This window comes from Anolis carolinensis, chromosome 3 (assembly GCF_035594765.1).
Source record: "Anolis carolinensis isolate JA03-04 chromosome 3, rAnoCar3.1.pri, whole genome shotgun sequence".
Taxonomy (NCBI): Eukaryota; Metazoa; Chordata; class Lepidosauria; order Squamata; family Dactyloidae; genus Anolis; species Anolis carolinensis.
The window spans coordinates 97,532,958-97,551,213 of NC_085843.1; the positions used below are offsets into that span (position 1 = coordinate 97,532,958).

Here is an 18,256-nt window from a genome sequence, read left to right on the forward strand (position 1 = left end):
CACACAAATTCGTGTTAGGTGGAGTTCCAAAACTGCGTTTTATGGCAGCGGACCTGGGGTAGGAAACCACGGAGCCCTGAGGCGCAGGGAGGGTTTTCTTGGGGGCGCTTTTGGCGGGCCTTCTTGGGTTGCCCGAGGCGGGGAAGCAAGGCCAGGCAAGAGCGGCCCCTTGGGAAGGAGGCTGGCCTTGGTGGCGCTTTGGAGGGGCGTCCAGGGGGCGTGGCCTCGGCCTCCCCTCCCCTCCCGCCCATTGGCTTCAGGGCGGGAGCCTTGTTTGCCAACAAGCGCCGGGTGCGAGCTGTTCGAGGCGCAGGGGCTGAGGGAAGACGGGCTCCTTCTTCCTTCCTTTATTCTGATGGAGAACCCCCTGAGCAGCAGCAGCAGCGGCGGCAGCAGTGGCGGGGGCTCCGTCCCGGGGGCGCTTGGCGAGCAGGCCACCCCCGTGGGCGAGCCGGAGGCGGCGGGAGGCTGCCACGAGGGCGGCGCGGATGGCGCGGAGGGCGCGGGGACCCTTTCCTCGCGCGCCCCGCGCTGCCTGCGCGCCGTCTACGTGCTGAACGAGAGCGGGGCCAAGGCGGGCTCCGGGGGCGCCAGGGGCCCCGAGGGCGGCGCGCTGCAGTGCCTGGTCCGCGCCTGCGAGGCCGAGGCCGCTCAGCTCCACACCGTCCACTTCGGAGAGCTCGACTTCGGCGAGACCGCCGTCCTGGACGCCTTCTACGACGCCGGTGAGTCGGGCCCCTTGGGAGGCGGGGAAGGGGGAAGTCCGCCCCAAACTCCGGCCGCACTGCGCCTTGAACTGCAGTAAAACAAAGTTCGCTCCGCAGGTGTGGCGCCCGAAGGTCCCCTCTCTCCCCCGCTTCGGGCGCCCGGAGGCTGCGGAAGGAAGCGCACGGGGCGTTTGACAGGCCTCTCCTTCTCTGGAAGGGAAACAGCTGCTTGGTTGCTTTGGGGTTTGTTTTTTTAAAAGCGCCGCGATTGACGCTCCCTTTTCAAAAGCACCGCCGGGGTTCTGCATCCGCGGATTCTGCGCCCATGGATCCCTCCTCATCCGCGGCTTGGGGAAAAAAATCACCAAAAATTATCCCTGATTCAATTACAGGAAAAGAACTTCCTAACTGTAAGACAGGCATGGGCAAACTTCGGCCCTCCAGGTGTTTTGGACTGCAACGCACACCATTCCTAACACCCTAGCGTGGGTTGTAGTCCAAAACACCTGGAGGGTGAAGTTTGCCCATGCCTGGCTATTTATTTATTTATCATGTGAGAAGCGAACCCAGGGTACAAGTTGCAATGTATTTGAAAATACAAAGTTTTTTTTTAAAAAGCAACAACTTGGCATTATACTAAATGTCCTTTGACCAATAGCTGGCCATTTGGAGTGCCTCTGGTGTGGCTATCAGAAGGTCCTCTGTTGTGCAAGTGGCAGGACTCAGGCTGCATTGTAATAGCAATGTCCTGATCGCATGTCGTGGACTCCACTTTGTGGCCCCATTTCTTAAGGTTGGCTCTGCATCTCATGATGCCAGAGCGCAGTCTGTTCAGCGCTTTCCAAGGCACCCAGTCTTCTGTGTTCCCAGGAGGGAGTCTCTCATCCGGCATCAGCCACTGATTGAGTGGAGTACCATAAGCAGGGTCCCGTTCTGGGCTCAGTTCTGTTCAACGTCTTTATTAATGACTTAGATCAGTGGTTCTCAACCTGTGGACCCCCAGATGTTTTGGCCTTCAACTCCTAGAAATCCTGACAGCTGGTAAACTGGCTGGGATTTCTGGAGGTTGTATGCCAAAATACCTAGGGACCCACAGGTTGAGAACCACTGACTTACATGAAAGGTAAGAAGGCATGATCACCAAGTTTGCAGATGACGCCAAATTGGGAAGGATAGCTAATACACCAGAAGACAGGAGCAGAATCCAAAACAATCTTAACAGGTTAGAGCAGTGATTCCTAAAGTGGGCGCTACTGCCCCCCGGTGGGCGCTGGAGCGATCCAGGGGAGCGGTGATGGCACCTATTAGGACATGGGGGTGGGGCCAGAGGAGGGGTGGGGCCTCTTCCCAAGTGCCAGAGACAGGGCTGAGCACCTGAGGCGCCTGTTAGGACACACAGGGGGCGGAGCTAGAGGAGTGGGCGTGGCCTCTTTCCAAGAGCCTGAGACAGGGCTGAGAATCTATACCTCTCCTGAGGCGCTTGTTGGGACACAGAGGGTGGAGCTAGGGAAGGGGGCGGGGCCTCCTTCCAAGAGCCCGAGACAGGGCTGAGCCTCTATACCTCTCCTGAGAGGTCTTTTAGGACTAAAGGGCGGGGGTAGGGGTGGGGGCAGGGCCTCTTCCCATGAGCACGAGACAGAACTGACTCTCTGTATACCTCCCCCTCTGTATACCTTCCCAGAGGTGCTTGTTAGAACACAGGGGCAGAGTATAGAGGTCCAGCCCCATCAGGCACTTGGGAAGAGGCCCCGCCCCCTCTGTAGCCCCGCCCCCTGTGTCCTGGTAGGCACCTCAGGACAGGGATAGAAGCTCAACCCTGCCTCAGAGCTCGTAACTCCGCCCATCCCAGTCTTGGCCACCCATTTGTGGCCCCGCCCACGTCCCCCTCCCTCTCACAGCCCTGCATCTTGGACTAGGGGAGCGGCTCAGCCCTGCCCTCTTGAGCAGGAGCCATGCCCACCCCTTTAAGCCACACACCCCCTTTCCAGGGGGTGCTGCATCATATTTTTTCTGGAAAGGGGGTGGCAGGCCAAATAAGTTTGGGAACCACTGGGTTAGAGAGATGAGCCAAAACTAACAAAATGAACTTTAGCAGGGACAAATGCAAGATACTCCACTTAGGCAGAAAAAAAATGAAATACAAAGATACAGAATGGGGGACGCCTGGCTTGACAGCAGTACGTGTGAAAAAGACCTTGGAGTCCTCGTGGACAACAAGTTAAACACGAGCCTACAATGTGATGTGGTGGCAAAAAAAGCCAATGGGATTTTGGCCTGTGTCTAGATCCAGGGAAATCGTGCTCCCCCTCTATTCTGCCTTGGTCAGACCACACCTGGAATACTGTGTCCAATTCTGGGCACCGCAGTTGAAGGGAGATGTTGACAAGCTGGAATGTGTCCAGAGGAAGGCAACTAAAATGGTCAGGGGTCTGGAGAACAAGCCCTATGAGGAGCGGCTTAAAGAATGGGGCATGTTTAGCCTGCAGAAGAGAAGGCTGAGAGGAGACAAGATGATGGCCATGTATAAATATGTGAGGGGAAGTCATAGGGAGGAGGGAACAAACATGTTTTTTGCTGCCCTGGAAACTAGGACGCAAAACAATGGCTTCAATCTGCAGGAAAGGAGATTCAGCTTGAATATGAGGAGGAGCCTTCTAACTGTGGGCTCGGGCTGTGGCGCAGGCTGGAGAGCAAGCCAGCTATAACCAGCTGCAATGAATCACTCTGACCAGGAGGTCATGAGTTCGAGGCCCGCTCGGAGCCTATGTTTGTCTTGTCTTTGTTCTATGTTAAAAAGGCATTGAATGTGTGCCTATATGTGTAATGTGATCCGCCCTGAGTCCCCTTCGAGGTGAGAAGGGCGGAATATAAATGCTGTAAATAATAAATAAATAAATAAACTGTGAGAGTTGTTCAGCAGTGGACCTCTCTGCCCCGGAGTGTGGTGGAGGCATTTAAGCAGAGGCTGGATGGCCATCTGTTGGGGGTGCTTTGAATGCGATTTTGCTGCATGGCAGAATGAGCTTGGACTAGATGGCCGTTGAGGTCTCTTTCAACTCTTATCATTCTATGGTTTTGTCCTTTTACATAAGGGGCACTGTTTTTACCATTGTACATACAGTGGACTTTCAGGGCCCTTCCACACAGCCATATAATCTAGAATATCAAGGCAGATAATCCACAGTAGCTGCTTTGAATTGAGTTGAGTCCACACTGCCATATAACCCAGTTCAAAACTGATAATGTGGTATTTTATATATCTGTGTGGAAGGGGCCACAGTTAACCAGTACCCTTGGGGATTAGCAGATGTGGGATAAAAGGAATTTCTGGTTGCTTGAGAGTAGATATTAAAAGTAAGCTTTACTGATACTTTACCAAAAGGTCTGTATTGACTTGACAATAATATTGAAATACATTAAATACATTAAAATCAAATGAAGGTAAATAAAGACATGTGATTAAAGAATGTGATTTGGTACCATTTTAATTGCCATGACTGAATGCTAGGGGGCCCTGAGTGTTGTCATTTTACAATGTCTTTTGCCTTCTCTGCCAAAGAGAAGGGCCCGGGCTGTGGCGCAGGCGGTAGAGCAAGCCAGCTGCAATTAACTGCAGTGAATCACTCTGACCAGGAGGTCAGGAGTTCGAGCCCCGCTCGGAGCCTATGTTTGTTTGTCTTTGTTCTATGTTAAAAGGCATTGAATGTTTGCCTATATGTGTAATGTGATCCGCCCTGAATCCCCTTCGGGGTGAGAAGGGAGGAATATAAATGCTGTAAATAAATAAATAAATAAATAAATAAATAAAGAGTGCTGATGCCTCACTGAACTACAAATCCCAGCATTCCATAACAGTGAGTCATAGCACTTCAAGTAGTGTCAAGCTGTATTCATTCTACAGTGAATTCTTCATTCAATAAGAGCTTTTTCTGTTCCACAGGGAACTCCCTACTTCTCAAAACAAGGAAGTTGGTATGTGATTCATGACGGGGAATTTCTTCAGGAGCATTTTTCCCTAGCATTGCACCTCTTTAGAAGGGCATGCTGCTCCTGAAATCCATTCTTCAATGCACAACCTAAAAGTATATGAGACTACTCTGCATTGCTTGCAGCCACAGTAAATCCCATATATGGACTGTTCTGCAGTCCTCTATTACCTGTCCAGGTGTTTCACAGTTGCAGCAAAGCAACAAGAGTAGTGTCTCTTATTACACTTTAACACTCTTTATTATGGTATCCTTTTTCATGCCTATTTGTCCACTGAAGTAACATTTCATGCATCAGGTGCAGTGGAGAGTTTATATGGAAATGTATGCCGTAATAAAATGTGTTAGCCCTTAAGATGACACAAGTTCAGCAGCAGTACAGTTTCTTTTGGACTGATTGTTTCATGCATTAATCCGAGATAGTGCCTTGAAGTTGCATGAAGCTGACCTCAATGGTGTAAGAGATTTTCAAAAATTTGTTTCATCTAACAGGGCTCTTTGCTCAATGTGTGCATGCCCATTCAATTCACCCAATATTTTTTGCTTCTAACTTAAACCTATCTGGAGATTAAGATAGAGATGGCCTTTCGTCTGTTGTTGCTTCCCACTCCCATCTGCTCCAGGGCACTACATCTAAGAGTGAGGCCAGATGGGAATTGTAGTCCAACACTATCTGAAAGATACCACATTTACCACTCTTGGTTTCAGAAGTGAGAACGTTGAACTTTCTGCTGCTTTATTGTCATTTTTTCTTCTTCAAATTGCAATTGGAAAAACAAAGTGGGTAGTACGGTTTTTTTAATTGATGTGCTTCCAGGCAGTGGCTCCTAGTCCTTCCAAGCAAAAGGCACAGTATGAATGTGCCGTTTTTCTTTTCGTAATACCTTTTTTGTGATTTGAGAAGTAGAAATGGTAGAATGTGTGTGTGTGTGTGTGGGGGGGGGGGGTTATACATTGATACCATTTAGATGGAAACACACAAATTCAAAAAGAAAAGAAGTTAAAATTATATCTTTGAGGGAATCAATAGTGTATTTTTTCAATTCTGAGATGCCATCAATTGTAAGATGCAAACTAATTTCATATATAACTAAAGTTATATATATATACTAGCTGTGCCCGGCCACGCGTTGCTGTGGCGTTGTCTGGTGGTGTTGGTGAGAAATTGTTGAGGTAGTGGTGGTATTGAATGTCTGTTGTATGGTTGTCTTTATGTTTAGTATGCACACTGAAGTGGATTATATGGCAGTGTGGACTCAAGATAATCCAGTGCAAAGCAGATAAGATTCTAAATGGGTTATATAGCTGTGTGGAAGGGCCTTGAGTCTACACTGCCATATAATCCAGTTCAAATCTGATAATCTGTGGAAGAGGCCTAAGTGAGGCCTAACTGTGCCTGTCCCCTGGGCTGAGGAGGTTGCTAGGAGACCAAGTGGGTGGAACTTAGCCTTCAAAGTGGCAGCAATTGGATAAAAACTATTATTCCTTTCCCTGTAATTAGGACTTTATTTTTCTTTTCTTTTTGTTGTATCAACCTAGAGCCGTGAATGATGGGTTGTGTTGTCAAATTTCGAGGTTGGGGGGCCTGTAGTTTTGTTGTTTTGTATAGCAAACATATATATACACACACACACACACACACACATATACTGTACATACATATGCATGCATATAAAAAAGCACTAGCGATTCAAAGATGCACCCCATTTTTAGAGAAGTTTATATCGGGAAAAGTGCATCTTAGAATCAAAGAAATAGAGTAAATCCTCTCCCCCCCCCCCCCCCCCAGTCTTCTAGACTGGAAACAATATATGGGAAACAGTATATAGGAAACAAGTCTCCAATCAAACCTGGGGAAGAATAGACCTAAATACCTTAAAAGCACCAGATCCTGTCTGATCATAGAAGCTAAGCAGGTTCTGTGCTGGGTAATACCTGGATGGAAGACCGTCAAGGAATGGTGCTGTGGACTATTTAAGAAGACGAACTAGCAAAACCACATCTGAATATTCCTCGCTGAACAAAACTGTGGGATATTAAAGGAGTCAACAGGCAACCTGAAGACACGCACACAGAAAAGTGCAGCATAGCAATTAAGAAAACAATGGGAAGTTGCTCCTTGGGAAATACAGTGTGTTTCAGTCTGAGTCTCCAGTTTATGTCAGAGGAAATGATAGTAGTTAATTGGACTATCGGGAAATCATATCGTGTTTTATTAGTTCAAGTGCAATATAAAGTAGGTGTAATTTAAGGTAAGGTGGCATCACATGTTTAAGGGTATACAAAATGTATGTATTCTATGCTGATCTATATGAAAAAATAACAGACTTGTGCTGTGCAATCTCATTCATCTGTATACAAATGTAAGCACCAGGCATGGCATCAGGAGTATTCCTTCGGACCCGGGAGGTTTGGTGCCTTTCCTGTTCTTCTGTGTCACTGCTGAATTAATACAACTGCTTGTCACGAACAAGCCCTACTTCTTGCAGTCTTAATCATTACTGGTGTGCATTGACTACAGTATTTTGGTTGTACCCAGATTTGAACTTATTCAGATGCTTCCTGGTTCATTTGAGATCCAAATCCACAACGTAGTTTGAAAACCTAGTCTTTGTGCCTCCTGTTGACTAATCATTGAAGCATAACAAATGCTCATTCCTTTTTGTTAAAATTAGATGAACTTTTAAGGCTTCGTAGCTTTTTTTTAGAGGAGGATTTCAGATAAACAAGTGCAGTGGTATGTTTTGTGTGCCATGCGTTTCTAAATGTTATTTTAAAAAACAATATAAGGTAAATTACCAGTTACATATAAAATTTATGCCATCTTTAGATGAAATATGGAAGGATTTTCCCTTGAAGAAATCAAGTTGCAAAACAACTAGGTAGCTGAGGGTTTTGTGGTAAATGGAGCCTTAATATTTTCAATATTTCATTTTTAAAGGGATACAATACACTTATTCTCCTGTTTGGGTTTTTACCAAATGATGTGCAAATATAGGTGCTCCAGTTGAGGGGTCTGAAAAGTTTCAGGTCAGGTACAGAGTCTGAGGTAGAATGATAGGTATTCAAGTTTGGGGTGGGTGGCTTGTTTTCTTCTCCTCCCCTTACATTATGTTGGCAGTTAGTTTGAAAATGGCATATGCCATAGATGTGTCCCTGGCATGAAATCTGCAAAGTTACAGATGATTAGGCAGAGTCATTGGAAGTTATGATAAATGAAAAATGGTTGAGTGCTTTTGTTTTCTTTCAGTTGTCATCCAAAACAAAGAAAGTGATAGCAGAAAGTGCAGGTTGTGGAGAAAGTGATAACAACAAGTGGTGGCTATAGAGGCAGAAATGTCCACATTTCTTAAGCAAATATTCAGTGCTTCTAAGTCCCAGAGGATCGACCAGCCTTCTAACTAAAGAAAACTAGCAAAAGCCATAAGCCCTGAATATTTCAACATTCCTTGAACTCTCACGAACCAGTGGAACAAAAATTATTCCAATTCTGCTATTTGAAACAAAGCAGGAAATGGCACACCATTATCTTGTGGACTTTTCTGTTGCACAGCAGCAAGAGCATGGGGTAAAAACCTGGGTGCTGAGCCTCATCCCACAAGTTCTAGTGCCCTGGAAAATCTCCGCGCTTGCTGTATGTGTTGTTTCTAAGACAATGAAGGTAGTGAGCCTTAGCCATGTTGGCTGAAACTATTGTAGTTTTGAGTCAATTTTGCTGCTTCCCTAGCTGCATGAGAATGCCTTACCTGCCAGTTCTGTCATATTACCTTGCTTGCTGTTTTTCAGCCACATTCTGGACTAATTTACCTAGGATGCTTAAATGTCCATTTCCACAATCAACAGACTCTGGGTCATCTCGCATCCTAAGGACCCCTCCTCCTCTTATGACATTGAGGGATCCTTATAATCCATGACATTGTGAGAGCTTGCCCCCCGGTCCCTGGTTTTGCCCCAGCAAACTTACATAACTGAATGTTGGTGACCTAGGTGTTTCTGATCATGATTAATAAGCAGAGATAAAACCAGAGTTTTGGAGAAGGCTGATGTGGTTTTTTAAAAAAAGGCCAGAGATAACTATTTGGTTCGTTTTGCCACCACCAAGGGCTTGGAAGATGTTAAAGGCTGCAAGGTGTATCTGTTTTTAATTAAGAATGAGGTCCTTAATAGGGATAGGGCTATGGGCTTTTTCATAACATTTGTTCTGATAGATAGATGACCTGGGTAGGGCATTAAGAAAACTCAGTAACAGTAAATTCTGCTCTATTACTTGTTTGATATTTTTAGGTGTCCAGTGAAATGGATGGTAAAGCATCCAAAGATTGTAGTGGAGCAGTCTATTTAATTGAGTGTTTCTGCTTTCTGTATTTTTACACAAAAGACATAGAGTTGATTATTTTTGGAGTAAAGGGCCCGCTTTCAAAATATCCTTCTAATTATATATTAATAGGAACAAATCGTTGTGGAAGCAAATGCCATTCACTTGATATCTGAACATAGGAAATAAGTAGCACGGGTATTTTTAGCCAATGATGTGTATTTCTGGAGAACGCTAGATTTAGTGCTTGGGTACAATTGTAACTCAACACCATAGTCTTAATCTATATTTAGAAGGAATCATGTTTGATGTCTATTCAACATGTTACCTCAAGTTGCCTTTGCAGAAAAATCATACACATATAGTAATCAATTATGTTTTCTTTAACTGATATTTATCGTGATAATATACAGTAAAACAGGGACTAGATTTGTAGGATTGGGGGGGCAATGCAGAAAACCACAATATGTAGATTCTGTTGAGTTTATTCTATTTTGATTTGCCATTTATTTAGTTTTATGGTCAAAATTTTTTCTTATCTGCCAAGATAACAAAATATTAGGTGTTATAGGAATACTGTTATAATAATTATAAACTGCAATAATTTGGCCTAAGTGAAGATATTTTTAGTCCAGTCATTGTTACAATGAATTAATGACTGTAATGAATTAAATGGCTGTAATAAATTTAAAAGCCTCTCTTAAATTTACCAACTGAATCAATATTAAATCTTCCTTTTCAGGGTAAGGTTATTCTGTATTTCCAAGCAGGTTTGAGTGACATGCACTTCCAAGTCCCATTTCAATCAAACTTCAGAGTTGAGACAGAGTTGAGATCATCTTAGTGGATGATCTTCGCCTGAGGAGTGATAGAGAGAATGTGACCTTGCTAGTGCTTTTGGATTTCTCAATATCATTTGATGCCATTTCCCATGGTATCTTGGAATTCCTGAGAAGTTTGGGAATTGGACACACTGTGCTATAAGTGATTCTGGTCCTATGTCTTGGTCAGCTTCCAGATGATGGTGGTTGAGGATAGCTGTCTCTCAAAAAAGGAGCTGTTATGTGGCACATCACAAGTTGTCATCATATCTACAATGCTCTTTAATATCTACTTGAATCCACTGGGAGAGAGAATCCGGCAGAATGATGTGGGGTGCTATCACTATGTGCTGGCACCCAAACGTTGAGTGATTTCAGTTCCATTAAAATCACGAGTTTGTTGCCCAGAGTTTTAAGCTTTCAAAGGACAGAAGGAGACACTGATGGTTTGAAGGCAAAAACAGAGGCATTTATTCACCTTGACCAAAGTGGATGTCAGTGGATGTCAGCGCTCCAAAGATCGACATACTGCATACAGGTTTACTTATAGCACTTTGACAGCTATTCAAAACAAAGGCATGCTGCCGCGCTGGCTTCTGATTAGTTCAAAGAGCTGCTGGCTACAATCCACTCCCTGATATTTCAGGAGCCTCGTCCTTCTCCAGCACTGTTTGACTCTGATCACAGCGATAAATTTAATAAACTGTCATTGGATTATTTTGAAAGCTTGTGTCTGTTTATTGATCTGCCCAGAAGGGTGCAAGCAGAAAGGAATGTAGTGAGGCAAGAGATAATGGGTTGAAATGGCTTTTGATATCTCTGCTCTGGTCAGTACAATGGGTACCAGTCAGGTAAATAAAAGGGTGGCCAAGGAGCTGGACAAATTCAATGGAGACTCCAAGGTAGGGGTCCAATTTGGCAATAAAGGTGAGAAAATGTCCTCAGGAATAAAATCGGATCATATCAGGAAACAAACCCATGGGTCTTTCTTAAGGCGATTGTGTGTTCTGTGTATCTTTTCAGGTTATGATGAAGGGGTTATGTTAACTAATGTGTGGTCATCCCCTGTCACCTGAGGTGTGTATACTGCTTGTGCAACATTCATGAGGGGTTCTATGAAGGGTAGCTTGAAACTAGGAATAAGGTCAATGGAAACTCTCAAATAGGTCCTTACAGGGCCATGAGCTATGGGTCCATCCTTTTGGGGCCCAGTTTTCATTAACACAAAGATACTTACTTATCTGTTCAATAGCATCAGCTAAGCATTGTGTGCCCCTTTTTGAATGAATGCCAGGAGAAGGCAATAGCTGGATGAGGAAAAACAAACTGAAATTGAATTCTGACAAGATAGAGATACTGTCAGGTGTCCTAACCTGGGTTTGGAGGTATGTCAACCGGTCTTAGTGTCTACACACTGTTTGTAGCTTGGGAGTTCTCCTGAATTTGTCAATTCAAATACCTGTACACTTAATAAGATAAACAATATGCTGCCTTCTGCAAAAAGCACTATGTTTCCAGAAAGGAAACAAAGCCTGTGTTTAGTCTTGAACCCTGATTTTCTTTTGCTTTAAAAGGAGTGAAGAGAACACAGCAACATTGTTATTATTTCCTTCCATTAGAACACATTTATACTGAGTCAGATGACTAGGCTATCTAGTCCAGTATATTTTATGGCCAATTGGCAATGACTCTCCCAGTTCTTAGCTAGAGGTCTGTACCAGCCTTCAATCCTGATCTCTGTTTCTTTGTAGGTGTCAGGAGTTACACTGGAGATCATCAATACATTAAAGCATGAGCTACCTCCCATTAATTAGAAAATTAAATGGCTTTCATATACAGTAGTCTCGTCACATTTGGCAGAAGTTCGGGAAGTGTTCTCTCTAGGCATTTGGGGTTCCTCCACCATGATTCTGTGGTTGATTTTCAGTGATGACCATATAATTGAATTGGAGGACCTAAAAATGTGTAGAGAAAGCATACTTTTCCATTGCACATAGGGAAGAAGCAGAGTTACTGGTAAATACAGCAATCTATGAATTATAAATTCTGCAAATACTTAACTAGCAAATGTGGAGGATTGACTGTATTTATACAATACAAAGATTTGCTTGACTAAAGAGATGAGGATTTTTTTGTAATGAATTGCCCAACAAACAGAAAAAGCCGTTCCATTAAAACCATTAATGAGTCATCAACTGTGCCATATGTATTGTAATTTATCTGAATGTATGTAAAGGGTGATTTTGATTACATCAACAGAAATAAAAGGAAAGTGCCTCAAGACACTAGAAATCATGCTAAACAAGACCATAGTTAAAAACAAATGATTAAAACAATGTATATTATATTAAATACATTTTATTTAAAAGTATCCCAATGCAGTAGTATTAAAACAAAACTGAAAACCATCAAAATGACCTTACATTTCTGAGATACTGTAGATTGTTAAGATCTTTTGGAAATGTTTGTCAGCATTCATAGACTATTCACATATGTAGACCTGATTTTTGTTATGTGTTACTACAGTCTTATGTTATGAGTAGCTGGAGTAGTTTATTATGTGTTTCAACTATCTATGTTATGATTAGATGGAATTCCATTCAAGGCCTGCATTTCTGTGTTGTGAACCATTACTAACTTGTTATTTGTACAGGCTGCAACTTGTTTCTTTGCTCAGTCTGTTTACTGGTGTTAACATGGATGTGAGTTAACAATTATAGTGTCTTTATGGGGTTGTCACTCATCTTTATTGGCTGTCACTGGAATCTTGAATCACCTTTTATTTATCATAATGTTTAGTTATTTAAATAGCTAAGAAATGATTATAGTTAATTGCAAAGATACAAATCAGGATGCTGGGAAGAGTCCCTGGATTGCACAATGTAATATTCATCAGTGTGCAAAGCATATCAATGAGTATTGCATATCAGGCACTTTGCTGGCTCTTCTACATGGTAATATAACAGTAGCTTTGTGATGCATATGGATATTTCAAAATTGATCAATTCCAATTCTTGCAAACATGTGTCCACCACTTAAAATATAACTCATTTGTAGGATTCTGGTCAGTATTTTCAAATGTAATACTCATATGATGTGAGTAATTTCTGTGTCGCTTTATTAGTGTTTGTATATTTATCCATTTTTATGTTGTTACATTGAAATACCATTTACATATTTAATATTATATATTGGTTCAACTATTTGTATTTCTATAGTCTAATTTAGTACAGTTTTGATTGCATGGGATTATGTGTTTCCACAGTTTGTAAGGCATGAGCCTTGCACAGACTTCAGTTTTACAGCACAGTTCTCCCAACATTATTTCATTCTGGTTAGCCATTGGGAATCAGACAAAAACAGCAGACAATTTTCATTAATACCATGACTCATTTCAGAAAGTACTGCTTCGTTGGCAATTTTTTTAACGTGGCTGTGAATGTGTATTAAAGTATTTACCCATTTACAGCGAGGCTAGGAATTGGCTTTCTGACATTGACACACAATTCTCTGAGTGATTGTGTAGCATCATTGAATGATATCTGACTGAAGAATTGTCCCGAGAGCGGCATTAGGCAGGTAATCACTTGGGAGGGTAAACTTTCACAATTTAAGTAATGAATGATACTTTTGAACCTTTCAACATTGTGTACATTTTCTGTACAGTTTATCTGAGGGTGTTTAACAATACTGAAAATATAGCTGTTTCTTGTTTGAATTTTTGAGATGCCTACGTAGTTGTCATCCATCATTCCCAAGGCTGTTTTCATTTGCTGTAAAATTCACTAAGAATGCTTCAACTATGTTATTCTTGGTCATCATATAAATAATACAGTTGTGTATTTATAATCTGCTTTAAGGATTTCCCCCCTGAACTAAACTGAGAAAATTTCATGTAAAATCAAAGTGGCTTGGCACTAGTGTAGACAGATCATGTGGATCAGTGGGCTGTGGACAAACATTGGCAGTGCAAGGCAATTTGCAGCAAAATATTGAATAACAGTGTGGAACTGGTACAATCTCAGCTTCTGACATCTTAATTTTAAATATTGCCCTGCCATAGACCAAACCTAGAGCTCTTATTTTTTTCTAGACTGAAATGCTCTCCCATTAATAGTCCATGACAACGGTAGGTTTCTGGGAGTTGGAAAGAGAAACTTTTCCAAATTCTAAACCCAAGTTACTTAAATGTTAAGACTGTTATAAAATCCACATGGCATGTAGTAAGATCAACAAACAATCATGACTTTATTTAATAGCAGTATTTGGGGATCATCCTCCACTATTGCTAAATTTGGTACATTTTTCTCTCTGCTATGTGGATTTGTATATAAATGAGGTAAATTGTTCATCTTTGCAGGAAAAGAATGTAGTTTTGAAAGGGAAGATGTGACATTTTCAGTGTTGTTTATAAGAAAAGGTGATTGTTTGAAAGAGAATGTGGCATAGTTTCTCCCCTTTTAATCTTCATCAAATTTTCTTATTACAGATGTAGCGTTTGTGGATATGAGTGATTTTTCCAGACAGCCATCACTATTTTATCATCTTGGAGTCCGAGAAAGCTTTGATATGGCCAATAATGTTATACTCTACCATGATACTGATGTTGATACTGCTCAGTCATTGAAGGTATGGCCTCATTTATTCCCTAATTATTATGTCAGAGAGATGGGCATGAGGGTTGCTACTAAATGCATTGCCATTAATGGCTTTGTTTACTGAGTAGTACAGGGTATTATCATGCATTGAAAAAAAGATATCAATTAGTGTATTTATGACTAAACGTTAAATTAAAAATACATTTAAGAGTAGATACACTACAGTTTGATATCTGTATCTAAGGAGAATATGTTTCTGAACTTAACTGTCAAAATAGGAAACCACTGATAACACACCCTATTGAAATGAATGACTTCTGCCAGAAGTTACTATAAAGTCAGCCTGCAGGACCTAGCAAATTCTCTCTAGGAATTTGCTAGGTCTTACAGGGTGACTCTGTGGGCTCTTGGTGGTATATCATTTGAATTTGCCATAAGATGAAGTAATTTAATTGTAAACAATAAAGATGGTTACATGTACATTGTTCCACACAAAATATTTTGAATTTTTATATGATCTATAACAAGTAGCCTATTCTGTTATTTTCCAATTGTGTAAGAAAATTCCAAAGGATGAAAGGAAAAGTAGAGGGTCAGTGTACATCTAAGTGAAAGAAAAGCAACATGTAGCCTCCCTTTTAATGACTATCACCAGCGTCTTGGTTGCAAAAGCAAAAAATGTGCTTTCCATATTTGACAGGAGAGAACTCTGTGTGTGTGTGTGTGTGTGCTACTAGGTTGACCACCTGCACATGGTAGCACAATTATGCAATTTCTGAAAAAGGGCAATTGTTTGCACAACCATTTTTTGCCATGGTTCACATATTAAAATATAATCTGGAGCCTGGGATTAAAAGATGACAATGACGATGATGATGATAATGATGATGTGTAGAAGACTGCATTTCAGTGAATGTTTCTTGTATTACAACCAACATTTCCTGACATACCTTCTTCTATAAAACCATTAAAGGGACAAAGACCCTTGTACTTTATTACATTGCTTCTTAAGCTGTGGATCCCAATATCCCAAATGTGGTCCGCTTAGCTCAATAGGGGCTAACAAGCTGAAACTTAATCCAGATAAGACAGAGGTTCTCCTGGTCAGTCGCGAGGCCGATTGAGGTATAGGGTGGCAACCTGTGCTCGATGGGATTACACTCCCCCTGAAAACGTAGGTCCACAGTCTGGGGGTCCTCCTGGATTCAGCGCTGACGCTTGATGCTATGGTGTCGGCAATGGCCGGAGGGCCTTCACACAGCTAAAGCTTGTGCACAGCTGCGACCGTGCCTTGAGAAGCCTGACTTGGCCATGGTTACATCCAGATTGGATTATTGCAGTGCACTCTACATAGGGCTGCCTTTGAAGATATCCCAGAAACTACAACTAATGCAAAGGTGGGCAGCCAGTCTTCTAACTGGAGCTAATTACAGGGGAGCACATGACGCCCCTATTAAAACAGCTCCACTGGCTGCCGATAAGTTTCCGGTCCCAATTCAAGGTGCAGGTTATGACCTACAAAGCCCTAAACGGTTCAGGCTCTGCTTATCTTCGTGATTGCATCTTCCCTTCTGAACTGGCACGGGCTCTAAGATCTGTCGAGGAGGCCCTTCCACTGCCGTCACAGGTGGGGACAGGTGGGTTGGTGGGGACAAGGGAGAGGGCCTTCTCGGTGGTGGCCTCTTGACTTTGGAACACCCTGCCCAGAGAGATTAGGCAAGCCCCCTCACTGTTCTCCTTTCATAGGGATCTGAAAACCTGGTTGTTCCAGCAAGCATTTGAAAACGGTTATTCCCTATTTATAAATGCCTAGTCCCTAGGTTGCCAGATAGTACTCTGTTCTCTGCACCTCATCCATTTCCCTGGCCCTTTCATACATTGTTTTGCACTATCCCATACCCTACCTTTTTATAGCCCAGTCACGTCTATTTTTGTAATTATGGTCATTGGCTTTTGTTGAACACAGTCTGATGGAGCCTCAATGCTGTTTTTTATTTTATGTTTAATTATGTTTATACGGATTGTTGTATTTTACGATGTTCTTATTTTATTTTGGTGGTGGTTTTGTTTTAATGGATTGTCTGCTTTTATGACTGTTGGACTTTCTGCCCCATATGTAAGCCACCCCGATTCCTTTCGTGGAGATGGTGGTGGGGTATAAAAATAAAGTTATATTATTATTATTATTATTTATAATGTTGGGGTTCAAAAAGTTTGGCAACGTAAAAGGTTTTTGAACATCACTTAGTGGCTGTTTTAGACATTTACACAAATCTGTTTTGCAGTGTTCATAGTGGATTCTGCAGATAATGCTTCAGCTGTACTCCATAAAAAAGAAAATCAGCCTGTTGAGCAAGCCTTGCAAATGCTGATTTGTGATCAGTAAATGTTTGATTATTTACACCTATTGTATATACCTACATACCTGGGGGTCACACAAAACTTTCTTAAGCAGAAAGGGCTTGTAAGTGGTTTAATAAACTCAGCTCTGTTGTGTCTGTCATCCCTACTGGAGCCTTTGTTTAAAATTTCTATGTTTTTCTTTGTGAGGATAAATGAGAAAGAGTCTTAAATTTTTGGCTTGAGAGAGAAAATAGAGTTATATTTTCTGTAGAAACCTTGCTAAACAAGCAGTGGATCAATATGTCCATCTGTAGCAAGTGAATTTAGAATCTAAGCCTGCTGAATTCAATCTGCACTCAACATTCAACAATTACTTGTTGACAAATGTGAATTAGTCCTGTATCTGGAAAGTATTTAGGAAAGCTGCACCCGGTACATGACTAACTTGACATTTATTGCCATTTTATTGTGTTAAATTTTCTGACTTGACATTTGCTATTTATATTCCCAATAAAATGAGAGTAATGGATTTTTCTGGTAATAATATTGGTCGGGAAGATGTTTTGAAGTCCATCCGTTTGCATGGGAGACAAGGCTTTCTCAGTAATGACTTCTCATGTTATAGATTTCTCATCTGAATTAATTACATTTTACCTTACAATGAAGGCCTTCAAAGAGGAAGATGTAAACACTTATTTCTTCTAGGCTACCTTTCCCTGAAAATGTTTTTGTGCAGCTGGCTTTCTGTGATTCTCAGCAGTGTGTTTGATGTATAGGTATCATTTTGGTTTAGCTAAAGTGCTGTATCATGTATCTCATATATACTGATGTGTCTAATGTTTTTTTCCCACTTATGCATACTACTTTGTGAGAGCATTTTCCTGGAAGTCTATTCATTTATTAAATGGGTTGGATAGTGAGACAGAACATTCCAGTTTCCCAAGAAATAAGGAGAAATCCTGATTGCACCAATTTCAGTATTATAGGCTTAGAAAAAGAGTTGTAACGCTACCATTTGGATCACCTTAGGATTTTCATATCTCTACTCTATATCTGCCAGTGTTAAAATAGAAACTAAAAGTCAAAGTACCACATTTCTTTGATTCTAAAATATCATCAGTTGTAAGTTGGACACTTATTTTGGTACTATCAACAGAAAAATAACTTTATTTATATGCATTAAAATGCACCCATTTTAAAAGATATTTATTGGGGGAGGGCACATCTTAGAACTAAAGAAATACAGTAGTTGTTCTATGATACATGAGGGAAACATGATACAGGAGGAAAACATGACACATGTCCAATTGGATTTACTCCTGCACCAACCTGTGTAATTTAGCTACTGTATATAAAATGTTAAATCTATCTGCTGAAATATTTTTGAAGTACCATATTCTTTACATTATTTCTGGAAATGGTTGATGGGAGTTGTAGTTTAACAATATTTGGAAAGTTAGATGGTAGGTCTTCTTTTTTATAAAAG

General features: G+C 41.6%; 1 protein-coding gene across 2 annotated transcripts in view; it reads left to right on the forward strand.

Moving 5' to 3' along the window:
• The first annotated feature begins 261 nt into the window (after window positions 1-261).
• Window positions 262-18,256, forward strand: part of map3k15 (mitogen-activated protein kinase kinase kinase 15) — a 91,965-nt gene continuing 73,970 nt past the window's right edge. The window contains exons 1-2 of one of the 2 annotated variants that reach the window (XM_016992395.2): window positions 262-725; window positions 14,319-14,458. In XM_016992395.2, coding sequence (XP_016847884.2) covers window positions 356-725; window positions 14,319-14,458 — 510 coding nt within the window. In that variant the 5' untranslated portion in view covers window positions 262-355. The remainder of the gene's footprint in view (window positions 726-14,318; window positions 14,459-18,256) is intronic. The other variant, XM_008107296.3, reaches the window with a different exon arrangement.